Below are 15,072 nucleotides of genomic sequence, written 5' to 3'. Positions count from 1 at the left end.
TTTTAGTTTGTGAATGGGTCCTTTCATTTAAGAGGCTTATATGGGCCCTTTCGTTTTTTTTTAAATTGTAAAATGCCAATGTACCTAGTATCATAATTAAACCACACATCCTAGAGAGGTGTTGCGGTTTATGATAAAACGCAGTACAGTACGGAGTTGACCTATTTCAAGTCTGCAGCCAGTGATATGATGATGTGCCTCCCCTTTTGCTCGAAAACTAGCTCACATCTTCCATGTCTAGGCATAGGTCTAGGAACGAAAGAGAGAGAGAGAGAGCAAGAAATCTTTTTAACTTTATGTGAGGCCGAAGTCGGCCTATGAGACAAATCAAGTATACATGTGTGTATGTCTTCCATCTATCAGAAAAGACAAAACAAACTAAATTGTTACAAAATAAAGAGAAAACCTTAATGTATGATGGGATCTATGTGAGAGAGAGAGAGTTCATCAGCATGCTAAACGGGCCAAAAAGAACTTGCCTATGAGACAACTCCATTCACAGAGTGTTAGTGCCTATAACCAGGCGCACCTAGTCGTCTATGCACTCTAATCTCCTCTGCCCTATCAAGGTTGACTATTGACTGTTTTGTTGTCACATCCTGGTTTGTCTTGAAAGGCCTCTATGAGTCTGGTTTGCTTGATATGGTCTCTTCCCACTCCTAGTGTGTAATAAGTGCTGTCATTGCTGGAACATCCCAGGCAAGAAGGGCCCTGATAAGTGGAAAGCATCACTAATTGGAGAGAGAACAAGCGGAGGAGTAGTACGCTTGGAAGTCACTGTAACAAGCACAGTTGCATACAAAGAAAGTGTGCCTCAATATCTAGCTTCTATGTGTGAAGCTTGCATAGCATGGTGTCACATGGGTAGGTTGTTATTGTACTTGCCTCAATCTTGAGGGGGTGCAATGAGAATGAGTTGGATGAATCACGTTTTAGACCATGTGGGTTAAGTGGAGGCATCACATGTGAGTATGAGAAATTGATCTTTGTAAGAGACCATCTTGGTGGGCAAGGGTTGAGTCGGTGCTATCCATGCCTCTATGCGTCTAAGCTCTTGCTACCACCTTGTCCCTTTTGCTGCAAGTGAGGGAGATGTATGGAACACTCAAATAATACAGAGTGGGTGGCAATCTAGCCATAATCCTATATCCATCTTTCAATGAAGCAGGACATACTTCTGATAAACTTTGACTCTACAATCTATCGAAGGCCCTCATAAGCAAGCTTTAAAAGTCTATTGGGTTTCGTGTCTCAAACTTGGTTAAGGAAAGATGCGATTTGGAGGATAGTGTCCACTACTTTGGGTGGTGGCACATCAAGCTCTGCTCTAGATAAATCATTTGGTAGTGAGGGATTATTACGTCTCATTCATAAACTGTACGGTCTCTTGCTTGCTTTATAGGAGCATTGACATAGTGCCACCAAGGTGTCAAAGATCTACCGATACTTTGCGTGGCTCCTGAAAATGTGCTTGATGATATTGTCTCTATGTTAGTGGCCTTTGAGGATCTGCTTCATTGGCCAAGCTTGAGAGGCATTATGATCGAGCACATTTTAAAGAGACACTTGGCAAGACCAAGGTTATGATCTTCCACACGAGGGCAAAAGTACATAGATGACCACTCATCACCTAGGTACTTGTGCCTTTCTGTGAAATTTCATAACTAAGGTTCATTCTGAGGCTTGTGTCTGTACAAAAAAGCTTTGTGCATGTAAGCTCTCCTTGTAGCAAGTTCCCCCGAATAGTCCTCGTCACTTATATATCAAGAAATACCACTATATTGAAGAGATCTTGTTCGTGTTTGGATGCAAAACTTCTTACAAAATTGGATGCTTGAAATGTGACAAGTGACATGTTCTCTGTAATGTACATATATTGTATGGCACTCAAAAGGGAATAACCACATTGTGCTATTGCTATTGCCAAAAATAGCAATAGCCAACATAAAGTAAGAAATTCTTTGATAGGCTTTTACTAAATTATTATTTGTGTAAGATTGTCGTAGTTTCTTGCAACGCATTGGTATTGTCTTTCTTGTCCACAAAGAAATTGATTATACACAACATCCACCTGAATTACTCGCTAAATAGACCACAACATAGAATACATAAAAGACAACAAAATAGGTCAATAGCAAAAGAATGTGCTACAATCGATATAAAGCTTAGATCGTGAATAGAAATCACCAAATTAGTTTCACAATGGAATTCAAATAGTGCAAGGATATTCAATTGTATTTAAGGCATAGTTATCATACAATGGAGCTCATCAACCCACCGTACTCGAGCTCCAAGAGAGTCCGCGAGTGCAAGTTTGAGAATGGAATTCAAGGATATTCAATTATATTTAAGGCATAATTATCATACAAAGGAGCTCATCAACCCATCATACTCAAAACTCCAAGAGAGTCCACGAATGCAATGACTACAGGCACATATTCAAATACAATGAATGAAGTGCTTCAAACACAACGTGTGTGTGTGTGTGTGTGTGTGTGTGAGAGAGAGAGAGAGAGAGAGAGAGAGAGAGAGAGAGAGAGAGAGAGCCCTCTACCTATATGGAAGCCTAATAAACAATAGCCATGTGACTTATTATATTTGGAAGATGACTTGGAAAGCTTAGTCAATGACATATCCTTGTCTATTGAGTTCTTAATTAATATCTAAACTAACTCTTCTTTGTGCCAACATAATCACCTGATCAACTATCAAGTATCATATGTGGGGATTGCATCGTACATTAGCCTGCCATACAATAGCTTTATGACCACCATCGCTACATGTTGGCCCATCATCAACCTATACCAACCAGTTTTTGGCTTCTCACCCCGGAAGCTAGCTCATCATCAATGACCTGACTTGGGCTGCACTACCTTGACACATGTCATTCCATAATTACCTGCACCATCAACATTATTCTCTTTTCATTCTATAATCACCTATAATCAACGCACTTGCTCTGAGCTACCACTTGTTTTGAAACGGGTCCTCCAAGAAATATCGCTCACTATCCAAAGTTTCTTTTGCTGTAAGGGCCCTTCCGACCAAAGGCTCCAAATAAAACTTGGTTCACACGAAGTTTTTTCAATCTAAGCACCAACGTTCTAACATCTCAAATTTGGAGATAAGCAAGTCTTGAAATTTTATCGACGCCATTACAAGCCTTCAAAAATAGTAAATACTTTTGGAAAATTGTGATGGTGCTAAAAAAGAACGACCCATGCCTTAAATTGAAGATGTTATCAACTCTCTTCAAGAGTACAAGAAGAACCTTACACCTACCCAAAGGCACTAGAGGAGCTCTAGTTGTCACCAACAATTGCTACAACAAAAGCACCAAAAGGAATCTTAATTGCATACATTGTGAAAGAACTAATCACCTTTCCAAAGATTTCTATGAAGTGAATCCTTGTCACATTTGTGGTAAAAACAACCGTGCTACAAAGTATTGTATAGTACAACAAACCACATCAAGTCAATCATAAAGAACATTTCAAAGAAAAAGGCAAATAAAAAATCAATCTTGGTGCTAACAATGTTGACGATGGAGATAACTATGTAGGCTTAGTCTATGATAGCAATGATTTATTAAGCACTTTGTGTGCTAACTCTATGTGTAGGGAAGGATTGTGAGTCCCCCCACCTACTTGTATGCATTTAAGGGGAGGCTTATGCCGTATGTGCAATACCCGTAGTGTGTTTTGAGGGGAGGATTATGTAAGTGCAACAAAACCCACCACAAGGGGATGTTTGTTGGGTGTGAGCTTTGTTACTCCTCTGAGTGTGTGTGTGGACACCCTCTACGTGTATGAAAGTGTAGTAGACAATAGCCATGTGACTTATTCTATGTGGAAGACAAGTAGGAAAGTTTAGTAAATTATGATGTGTATGGTTTACAATAAGCCACCTAGAGTGCTTGCATGTATGAAAACTCATCTACCTTTTCTAGCTCTACAAAAGAGCTTGTGCTATACAAAATTATGCATATTAATCAAGCTTCATTTTCCATAAGTTATACTAGTAGGTACTAGATTTTGTTTTTTCTTGACTACATATGGAGAATGTTGAATGGCAATCAACTACACACATAGTTTTTGAGCATCATTGACATATCTGTCAATGCCATGTTAGATACAACAAAGCCATGGGATACATTAAAGGAGGAATCCATCTCAGACAATCTATTGGTTGCTTGGAGTAGAGAGCATACAAAAACCATCATAGAAGAAGCATAACATTCTAAGTAGTAGATAGACTTGTATTCACTCTATAGCATAAATTTGTGTTAAAAATGAGCATGCCATGCATTGAACTACCTAAGAAAAAGTTGAAGACCTGCATATCATTCCAAGATAGCATAAATAAGACCTTACAACAATAACTCCATGCATTGATGTTGCAGTCAATAGAAACTTGATGTTTGATTGCATCTTTGAAGAGAAAAAATACTTTCAAAACCAATGGTATGCTCAGTTCATCAACAACACTAAGCCATACCACAATAGAATAATGACCTTTCCATTTGTATTTCCTTTAAAAAATATTATCCCCTTATAATGTAGCAAGGTCGCTAATAGTGACATATGAGGACCTCACAATGTGTCTCACATAAAACACTGAACAAAATATGGTCACGATAGCTAAGACACATCCATTCAAAAACATGATCCTATAAAAGGCATCCTTGACAAAGACGAAGATGTCTTCCAATCTCCAAATGTTCAAACCAAGTACAAGCAACATGACACAACATCTTATAGGGATGTCCTCCTCAGGACATCAACAACAAACAGAATTCTACATTGAGGGACAACCACAATGATTGCTAGAATGTCTAGAGGTGACCAATTGTGGCATAGACAACATGTACACCTTCACCATCATGGACTTATACAAGGAGATGCCCAATGAAGTCATCCCATATCCAATGGAAGTCCTCTAATTACAAGGGAGAGACTACCACAGGGTATGTGATGCTCGACATGCACTTACTCCCAGGAGGGCTCCCCTGTAAGCCCCCTAGAGATGCTTATGCACAACCAAGAGGAGTAGCGAATCCCTTCAACCCCTCTGAGGTCTACTCTCCCAGCAATATGGAAGCCTTGTCCCTCTCTCTCTCTCTCTCTCTCTCTCTCTCTCTCTCTCTCTCTCTCTCTCTCTCTCTCTCTCTCTCTCTCTCTCTCTCTCTCTCTCTCTCTCTATAGCAACCCTTCATTGCAACCCAAGACTCATTGGCAGCCTCCTTGTTGAGAGGCTAATTGCCCAAATGATCCACCAGGACACTGATACCATAGTGACCCATTTGATATTCGTCAACTTGTTGCACGTGAGCTCGTGGAAGTTGATTTGCCGCTCTCCCGTCCTTTGGCATGACACTCCCGCTCATCATGTCCATAGCACCCACAATATCCACTCCTTTGAATTGTTGGGGTGTTGTTGTTTGTTGGGTTACTTGGTGCACCTTCATACCGACAAGCGTCCAGCAGAGTGTTGTAAGTGTTGAGCCAAGGGAGTGGAGGTTGCAAGTGTGTCCTTTACGCCGCTTACACACCCCCAAAACCCAAAATATGTGAAGTATCTGGAGAATTACCCGATGGATGAGATAGCGAGCGGCCATTGATTCTCCTCTCATGTCAAAAAGGAAGCTAAAAGAAATCCAAGTGTAGAAAAGTGGAAACTATACTTGTAGAAAGAGCTCAGTAGAGTTCTTGAAAAGTGCACGCCCAAAGTCGGGCATGCTGGCATGGACTCCAAGGGGCAACCTACTATTCGACAAGCAAAAAGTTGAGCACCCAAGAAGATGGACAACAAAACTCCCCTGCCCAAGGTTGGGCGAGGATGGAACCGGCATATTGACAATAGAAAAAGTTGGGCGCAATCAATAGGCTGCACGCACTTTGTTGAACATGGACCAGTTCATTGGACAAGCAGCTGTGTAAAACATGCCTATCCACCCCAAAAGGAGGATGGGCACATGCCCATTGGTGTGTAGCCAGCTTTAGAAAGGACTAGACAAAAATTTCTTAGGACACGTAATGTCTCTCCAAATGAGCAAGCAAACATGGTCAAGCCCCAACTCTAATAATCAAACCATTGTGACTTTTGAGGGAAACTCACCTAGACCAATGATGTTACAAGAACCAGAGGAGAGGAGGAGAAAGAGTCAAATTGTGCAAGGGGAGACCACCCAACCTTATGAGTGACTCAATGTGAGCAAGCCTACTTATTCCATGTAGAAGCTTATGATTGTATCAAGCATGATGTCTAAAGGAAATTGAAAATATGTTTGTAAGACTGATGCAAAGTTTTCCCCTAAACAACATTGAAAGAAGGGCAAAGAAATAAAACAAAAGAAGGAAAGTATACTTTGATGAAGCTATATAGTCCACAAAGTCAAATGAAACCAAGGAGAAGGGTAAAGAAAAATTGTTGGGAATGAAAAACTTTAAATATAATTGTAAAATGGAAAAAATGTTTCACACCAACACATAAAGTTAAGACCAAACCAAGTAAGGTGAAGGAGGAGAAACCAAAATGGTCGAAGTAATTAAAAGCTGATTATTTATGTGAACCTAAAGCAAGTCAATGCCGCTACCACCATAATTTTGTTCCTTGAGATTGTTCTAGGATGATAAGATTTCTCATCTTCTTCTCATCATATCTTGGAAAGGACAATAGAAAAGAAAAACCTAAAAATTCCCTTATGGATTCTCAGCTGCAATCAAGTGTTGATAGCCCTTAAAGCTTAGCATAAGATAGTTTTTGCTATGGAGTGGGGCATATGCCCTTACAAGGTTGGAGTCTAGATGCATACAATTGTAAAGACACTACCATCATTGTGCCCATGGAAGATAGTTTTTGCTATGGAGTGGGGCATATGCCCTTACAAGGTTGGAGTCTAGATGCATACAATTGTAAAGACACTGCCATCATTGTGCCCATGGAAGACCATGCCATACTTTGGAGCCTTGTGTAAGTGCAAATAATCTTTTAGTGCTTAAACAAGTCATTTGAAATCAAGCAACAAAGAACTACACCATGATGAAGGGAGAAGGCTTGTCCATGTACATCTGCAAAAATTTCACCACTACCAACTGGAAAGAAGTTCATATTCTGTGTGGATTATCTTGCATGCTATACTCAATTTAGTGGATACATCTAGCACAAAAAGAAAGGAAATATAAGGTTCTTGGAGTTTGACTTTGAAGTTGATGTACATCTAGGCACAAAGCACCAAAGATTGGACAACCTATGACACATTACGAGTGGAGGCTGAGAACCTTGATGAAGATAGCAGAGATGAGCTACTAGATGTTTCCTTGTTTGCAATTGAATGGATTTCAAAATAGAGTGAAATGGTAGTTTTCTTTCTCTCTATTGCTAATTTTCCCAGTAGGTCAATAAAGTAAGAATCTTGAGTTTACTTTGTGCATGAAATTAGTAAGTTTGCCTTGTGCGCATGACATTTTTAAAATGAAAAGTGACAACCTAGTGCTCAAAAGACGGTCTCTCTAGATTATAACATCTCCATCTTACAAGAGATTTATATATTACATTGTGACCAACACTTATTGCATGGACAAATAGTAAGATTGGTCAAATGGTAAGGATACTACTAGTCAATGGTGAAATAAGATGCAATAAACTACATAAAGAATTTCGTAGTGCGAAATTCTTGGCCTAACCCCGTAAGTGATTCTTCATCACGTTATGAAGGTGCCCACATCGGAGGATATTTCAATTACTTGACAATGGGTAAGGTCAGTAAAGGCATATTGTGGCCAATAGCCACCGAGTGCAGTAATATAAAGTTATTGTCAACCAACTCTATAGAATAGGGACGGATTCAACCTTTAGAGTGTGTGTCAAAATCAAATTATATAGAGGTACTCGCGTACTCCAACTAAGGAATATGAGTAGGACAAATCTCAAGTTCCACAACTATAAGGGCTTTTGGGGCTATGGTGGCCATTAATTCTCATGGACGCAAATTACTTTTTGAATCGGTGTGATGCATGCCAAAGTGCTTGAGTTCTAGTAGTGCACTATACTTCCATTAGGACCCACAATTCGTATAAGACTTCTTGCTAAGGCTTGACTTTGAAGCCAATACATCAATATGGCAATAGACTAGTTTACAAAATAGACAAAATCCTTGGTGAGCACAACGTACAGATCCCAAAATAAAGTTATCTTATATGAGCAAGCCTATATACCTTTGGCTTACCAATGGAGAGTCTATGCAACCAAGGCACTCACTTGTTAATTGATTGATTGCAACCTTGGTCATTTAATTCATGGTTACTCACCATAAGTCAACATCTTGGCACTTGTAAGCACGTGGAAAATCTGAGAGCATTACGCTCACCACTAACAAAGATAGCCGAAAGGAACAAAAGCACTTGGAAGCAAATGTTACCTTCGTGAAATGTGGACCTACAAGACATCCTACAATATGAGTGTAGACATAGCATTGTTTTAATAAATCTATATGCTCAACGTTGTTCTCTCAAGCCAAACAACGTTGCAATCAATGAAAACCAAACCCCAGGCATGTGCAAGGTTTGGCATGATTAGTTTTGGAAGTGGACATTCAAGTGTCTTAGAGACTCTACAATATCCTATTTTCGTATCAAATCTTTCGATTTATTATCTAAAGCCACAAACAAAAATTTGACGTCTTGTCCATCAATGGCTAGGATAAGACAAAGAAAACATAGAATTTTTATATGTCAAATGAATGCTATATTCAGAAATTCATGAAAAAATCTAACTTGAAAACATCATCAAACTTCTAAGCTCTTTTTCCTAGGCCTTCAACTTCTTAAACAAGTTTTCTTCTCATGTTCATAAATCATTTCCAATAGACAATTACTTTTCACAACAGAGAATGTCCTTGAAAGTCGAGTTTTCATCTCTCATATATATATTAAACAAAACTTTGACTTTTTCAACGAACGGAATGGGAGGCAAATTTTGGTCTTTCAAAGCCCATAACGAAAAATCAAATATTGTTTGTGACAAGAGCTACAAGTTAAAACCAAGAAAAGATGCATTTTTTGTGGAACTCAACCTTGTATAAATCTTATTAATCAAGCCACACTACAAAGACATAAACTTGTCACCAAACATGCATGTAAATGAAATAGATACTCCATTTGTGTTCTTGAGGAGGATTTATTGAAAAGTTTTGAAGCTATATCCATTTCAATACCTAATGTCTCTCAAGTATGATTAACAAGCAAATTTGTGCAACCAAGACCTTATCCTATGGTGCATAGAGGACCAAGGCGTGTCCAATGTGACACAAGCTACTTCTTTTGGCTTATTAGACACAAAGACAATGCATGGTTTAGTAAAAAGTGAAAGATAAGCCACAAAAGTTCCTCGTCCTCTTTCCATTTCCAAGCATCCCTAAGAAAGCATATGTATGGGTGGTTTTATCATGGAGCATCCTAACTCTTGGAAATGATGCCATTTTGACCTTGGTAAATGATTCCAGCAAGCCCATTTCATCCATGCTCACAAGTCTATGCAAGCAAACCAAATAACAAAACTCTTCCTCTCTAATATCTGAAGTATCATAGCATGCCTAAATAGTGGTGAATGGAGCAAGCTCAGCAACAAGCATGACAAACAGGACATTAGCTCAGAGCTCATAGATATTAGCAAGAGGGAACATAGTAGGGAGAACTTTATACATATCTATGTATTTACAATCAGACCAACAAGGGCCATAATGTGGGAACGACTTCCCCAATGGAGACGTTGGTAACAGCCTTCGGGAGCAACCCGTGAGCCTTGAACCCTCAACCTTGGGGTTACATCACAAAGGCTCAACCAACTGAGCTACGCGATTTCAACAACAGACTATAGCAAACGACACTAAATTTCGTAAAGGCTCACCTTTCTCGATTGTCCAAGACAGCCCAGCCCGCACAGGTTTAAATAGTGATCAAAACCAGCCCTCCACTCCATGTTGCAAATACACAAAGAAACAGGCTAAACTTGGAAGAGGCCGAAATTTCACTCAAGAACTACATAAAGACCCAGGCATCATTAAAAAAAGAGAGAAAGGATCAGAGAAAATTGAGGAATGAAAGCGGCAATACTACAAAATGTCAGATTAGATGAAACAGGAACAAGAGCAACTATGCCACAATATATTAAAGGAAAGTAAATAATCTCCAGAGAGAGCATTGCCTCATAACCAAGAGGGTGGGATACTCACGATGAGGTCAGAAATGGCACCCTTCCAACATCGACAACACTTAACTTTTCATGATTCACTATTGAATACTCCTGGAACTGCAGGATTTCTTTCCTTGCAAGATTACACTCCGTTCTCAAGTAACTGCAGAAGCCTGGCTCCAGTATTTGAAAGTCAGCATCTTCCTGTGAAAAATGATGCTCAGACCTTTGCAACAGAATGAATATGATATGACCACCAAGAGCAATTATATCTAGCCGTCAAGACTTTTAACTGCACTCTGATGGATCACGGAATCATAATCATAAGCTGAACAAGGAGGGCTTGAACCATCATAAAGATGGTCATTTCTAGCATTCAAATCCCTTGTCCAGACCTAAGAACAGAACTGGCGAGGCCATGCACACAGACTTGGGACAACTACCCCTCTTTCAAAAACCTGGCTCGTCCCCCCTAGCTGTCAAATTTGCTAGTACCTCGCATGACTTCAAATGCATGCCCGTTATCCTGCATCTCCAACCTACAACATTGGATGCTCAGGAGGATGATGAAGAAAAAGAGTTGCTTGCCATGACATAGCAAGACCTTTATTGCATTTAAGGTGTTAACTGCTCGAAATCCATGGACGCTTGCGCCGAGGCATGTTGCTGCACACTTCTAATGTCACGAAGTAAAGCCTTTGCATCCTCTTTTGCCTGATTAATCAGATGCAAGATAAGCGAAGCAATCAATAAAACTTCCATGCAAACCTCTCAATTAAGATCGCAAAGAGTCTTAACAATCAAGCAAGCAATGAAACTTCATTAAAGTCGCTAGAACGATGGCCTGTTGCTCTTTCATGATCCAAAACTTCAAACAGAGAACAACAAACATTAACCAGAACAACAAGACTTGAGAGTAGGGAGACCTCACCCGCCCACCATAATCGAGCAGCCGGGTGCAGTACTGCTCTGCTTCAACAAGCCGGTTCTGATTTCTACAATGTTGCGCCAGAAACAGAAGTGCATCAACAATATCAGAACCTTCTGTCTGATCACTCTCCATCCTTTCGAGGTTCTTTTTGTAATAAAATGCTGCTTGATCTTTTTGGCCAAGATAGTTGTGAAGCTTTGCAAGCTTGGGCAAAGCTATGCCTTCCCTGTCATTATTATTAACTGCCCTTCGATAACATCGGATAGCAGCCATATGCATTTGCAGGTTCTCATTCTCGTAACACTGCCCCATTGCACACCACATCCGTGCATCTTGCGGACGCAGCTGGGTGGCTTTGCGATAGTAGTAAAGAGCGTAATAGGGCATAGCAAGAAGCTCATAAGTCTGACCGAGCCCATACCAGGCTCTGTAATCTCTCGGGTTGATATCCACTGCTCTACGATATGCATCTATAGCCGCAGCTGTATTCTTCATTTCCACATACTCGTGCCCCATGAGTGTCCAGGCAGACAGATATTTCCTGTTTAGCTTTAATGCTCGTTTGAAGTATAAAACCGCCTTCTCATGTTGAGCTTTCAGGCTGTAATAGTTTCCAATGATGAAGCATGTCTCTGGCCGATATTTGTCAGTTAGCACAGCCTTGTGAGCTAAATGGCTCAGAGCTGCAAAGCATTCCTTGACAAAAAGAATATTGGAGTACGTGTCCGTGCCCTCCATCCTGTAAGGGTCTGTCCGAAGAAGCTCTTCAAAGAGGTGTTCAGCCTCATCAAACTCCCTTAAATTATAATGCGCTGTAGCGATTTGACAGAGAATATAGTCACTGTTTTGGAAAACAGCATGCAGTGTGCGGTAACGTGAAAGACCCTCTGTATTTTTCTGTAATTCCAGGCAGAAAGCTGCAGTAAAAAAATCCCGCATCCAGTGATCATGTAGATCCAGGGTTGAAAGGTTATCATGATCACTACAAAGTGCCTGAAGTTCGAGCCAAGCGCTCCAGTTCCAAGGATAAGCATTCACAGACATGCAAAGAGCAGCACGAGCTTCTGCTTTTCGATCCAGTTCATGCAAAACTACCCCATACAAGTATGTTCCAAAAGGGTCAAGATTCCTCTTTGCAAATAACCTGCCAAGTTCCTGCTCCAGCCCTGCCAGCTCTGGATTTAAGGCATCACTTTTCCCTAAAGGACCTGCTGATTCAATGATCTCTTCTTCTTTCCTCTTCTCTCCTGCCTTTTCTAGTAAAAAGATTACATGCCTCTCTCTCTCTCTCTCTCTCTCTCTCTCTCTCTCTCTCTCTCAAGCTTGGAAGTCAAACAAACAAGCAAGAAAGATGGCGGTCCACTTCATGGTCACAAGCAAGAGGATGACAGCCATTGAAAGAGAGTTGAAAGAATGCTAAGTTCACATGAATGAGTGGAAGAAAGAGAAGAGCTCACTTCTTGAATGGAAAAAGAGGGAGGAAAAGGCGAGCGAACTAGAGCGCAAAGAGTTCCGGGCTGAAATTCAAGCTCTAAAAGGTAACATCTCAGCACTTCGGAAGGAACTTGCCTAAACTAAAGAGAGAGGACGCTTTGAAGATGGAGAAATTCAGCCATCAATGATAGATGAGCTGAATATTATACGAGCGCAAGTCAAAGATAAAGGAGGAAGGAGAAAAGAAGACCTCATGGGTGGAGGTTCTCTCCAAAACGCAAAAGAAGGTGGAAGAGGCTGAAAAGTGGATTGAAGTTGTCAAGAAGGGGAAGGGCAAGGACATTCCGGCTACACCAGTCATCATCAACAAGACACTTGAAGAGGAACAACAAAGAAGGGTACACGCTCTACACGTGAGAGTGACCGGCCTAAAAGATTCAAGTAAGGTGGACCAAGAGGTGAAGAGCCTCATGTCAATGATGGGGGTGGAGAAGCCCTCGCACATACAAGCTTGGAGACTAGGCAAGAAGAATGAAGGTAATGGGGAGAGTTCAAACGAACGGGCTCTCATTTTGCGCTTTCCCTCCATGGAAGAAAAGAAAGACTTTTTAAAGAAGAGGCCAACCCTCAAGAAAACAGGTATCTTTTTAGGAGATGACCTTACCCTCTCACAACTTGCACATATGAGAGAGGTCATGCAGGAGATTATAGTAGCAAGGGAGAAGGGAAAGTTAGCCTTTTACAGAGATGGGCGAGTAGTGATTACAAAGCGCCGCTCTACATGACGGTGTGAGACACTCTCAAGATGGCAGTTTGGAACTGTAATGGTTCGTATAGACTTGATGTGGGGGCCTTTGAGGACAGCTTCAGAGACAAAGACATTGCTTTCTACTCAGAGACTCATCAGGCTCCAGGACAGTTGATGCCGCATGTATCAGGATACAGATGGGAGACAGCTTGCCGGACATGCACCAGATCTGAGCTTGGGACTAGAGGATCAGGAGGTGTAGCAGTTCTTTTCAGAGAGGAGCTCCAGCCACTACTGCACATAGTTCGGAGAGATGATAAGGCCAGATACATGTGGGTGAGGCTGAGAGCAGAGACTGGACGTTTCTTGTACATCGCCATATGCTATTTTCCTCCCAGCACTTCAATATATGCTTCACCCAGAGGACAGTCTCCTTACTCTGTACTTGATGATGATATTTGGGAGTTCTCCAAGGATGCAGACATCATACTATTGGGGGATTTCAATGCCCGTACAGGCAGTTCACAGACGGTTTTCTATGACACCTCAAAGGAGATGCTCAGAGAGCTAGAGCCAGAGGAGATGGGGCTTGAGAGATGCTCACAGGACAGAAAGCATACAGAGTATGGGAGATACCTCAGGGAGATGACGACTACTCACAGTTTAGCCATACTGAATGGCTTACCGACCTTCCCATCATCTACAGGTTTTACTCGTTTTCCCCACAGACATGGGGCCAGTACTGTAGACTATGTTCTGACACATCCGAGCTTTATCTCTAACATTCAGTATTTTACATGGGGCCCAAGCCTGTTGGGATAGCAGTAGATCATGCACTTTTGACATTATCAGTCTCCTTTGAGTACAATACATCTCAAGCCTCACGGGGTGGTAGACATCCACACTATACTTTTACACCAGAGACTGACTCAGTCTATGCAAAGGAGATCCGTAGACTTTTATGCACATCAGAGCCAGTATACACAGTGGAGAAGATCACATCTATGCTGACAGTGATTACATGGGCAGCGACAGAGGCATACCCACACACTCAGCCTGCTGGTCACACACGTCGCTCTGGGCACATGCCTAAGAACAGATGGTATGATGAGGAGTGTCGACAGAGGAGAGCTCAAATCCAGCGGGAGCTTGCATTGGGAGTGATCACATATAGACAGTCTCGTATTGCTACACGACGACTAGTACGACGGAAGAAGCGAGCTTGGTCCAGATGGAGCAGGATTTATATCAGCTCTTCCTTAGTAGAGATTCAAGAGAGGCTTGGCGTCTATTCCATGAGCAGTCTCCCCCACCAGTGATTACTTCTATGGAGATATGGGGGCAGTATGCAGCATCATTATACACTGTACCTGGACAGCCACCACTACCAGATCCACCACAACCATGTCCGGCTACGAGCACCTCTTTACCACTAAGACGGTAAAGGAGGCCATTGACAGGATGAAGACCAGACGGGCACAGGATCATGAGGGTTTGGTAGCAGAGCACATTATACATGCTTGAGACTTGTTGGCAGAGATGCTTGCACGGTTGTTCAACCGTGTCATGTGTGAGGGCTTTCTTGAGTCTTGGAGATTGTCTACTATTATACCTATCTTATAGACAGGAGACCCCACAGTGCCGCGAATTACGGTACTATCATGGTAGGACACACATTGGCACGGTTGTATGCATCCATCCTTGAGCATAGGCTAAGCAGTTGGGTAGAGACTATGGGCATACGGGCACCTGGACAGGCTGGTTTCAG

The 15,072-nt window shown here is 41.5% G+C and overlaps 1 protein-coding gene across 1 annotated transcript in view; it reads right to left on the bottom strand.

Moving 5' to 3' along the window:
• Positions 1 to 10,253: 10,253 nt before the first annotated feature.
• Positions 10,254 to 15,072, bottom strand: part of APC8 (anaphase-promoting complex subunit 8) — a 68,201-nt gene continuing 63,382 nt past the window's right edge. The window contains exons 3-4 of the mRNA XM_086526828.1: positions 11,123 to 12,373; positions 10,254 to 10,905 (exon numbers count right to left, since the gene is read on the bottom strand). Coding sequence (XP_086382954.1) covers positions 10,807 to 10,905; positions 11,123 to 12,373 — 1,350 coding nt within the window. The 3' untranslated portion in view covers positions 10,254 to 10,806. The remainder of the gene's footprint in view (positions 10,906 to 11,122; positions 12,374 to 15,072) is intronic.

The sequence above is a fragment of the Adiantum capillus-veneris genome, chromosome 13, assembly GCF_014529385.1.
Source record: "Adiantum capillus-veneris isolate H3 chromosome 13, ASM1452938v2, whole genome shotgun sequence".
NCBI lineage: Eukaryota > Viridiplantae > Streptophyta > Polypodiopsida > Polypodiales > Pteridaceae > Adiantum > Adiantum capillus-veneris.
The sequence above is the reverse complement of the archived record's forward strand: the minus strand, read 5'-3'. Positions and strand labels throughout refer to the sequence as shown.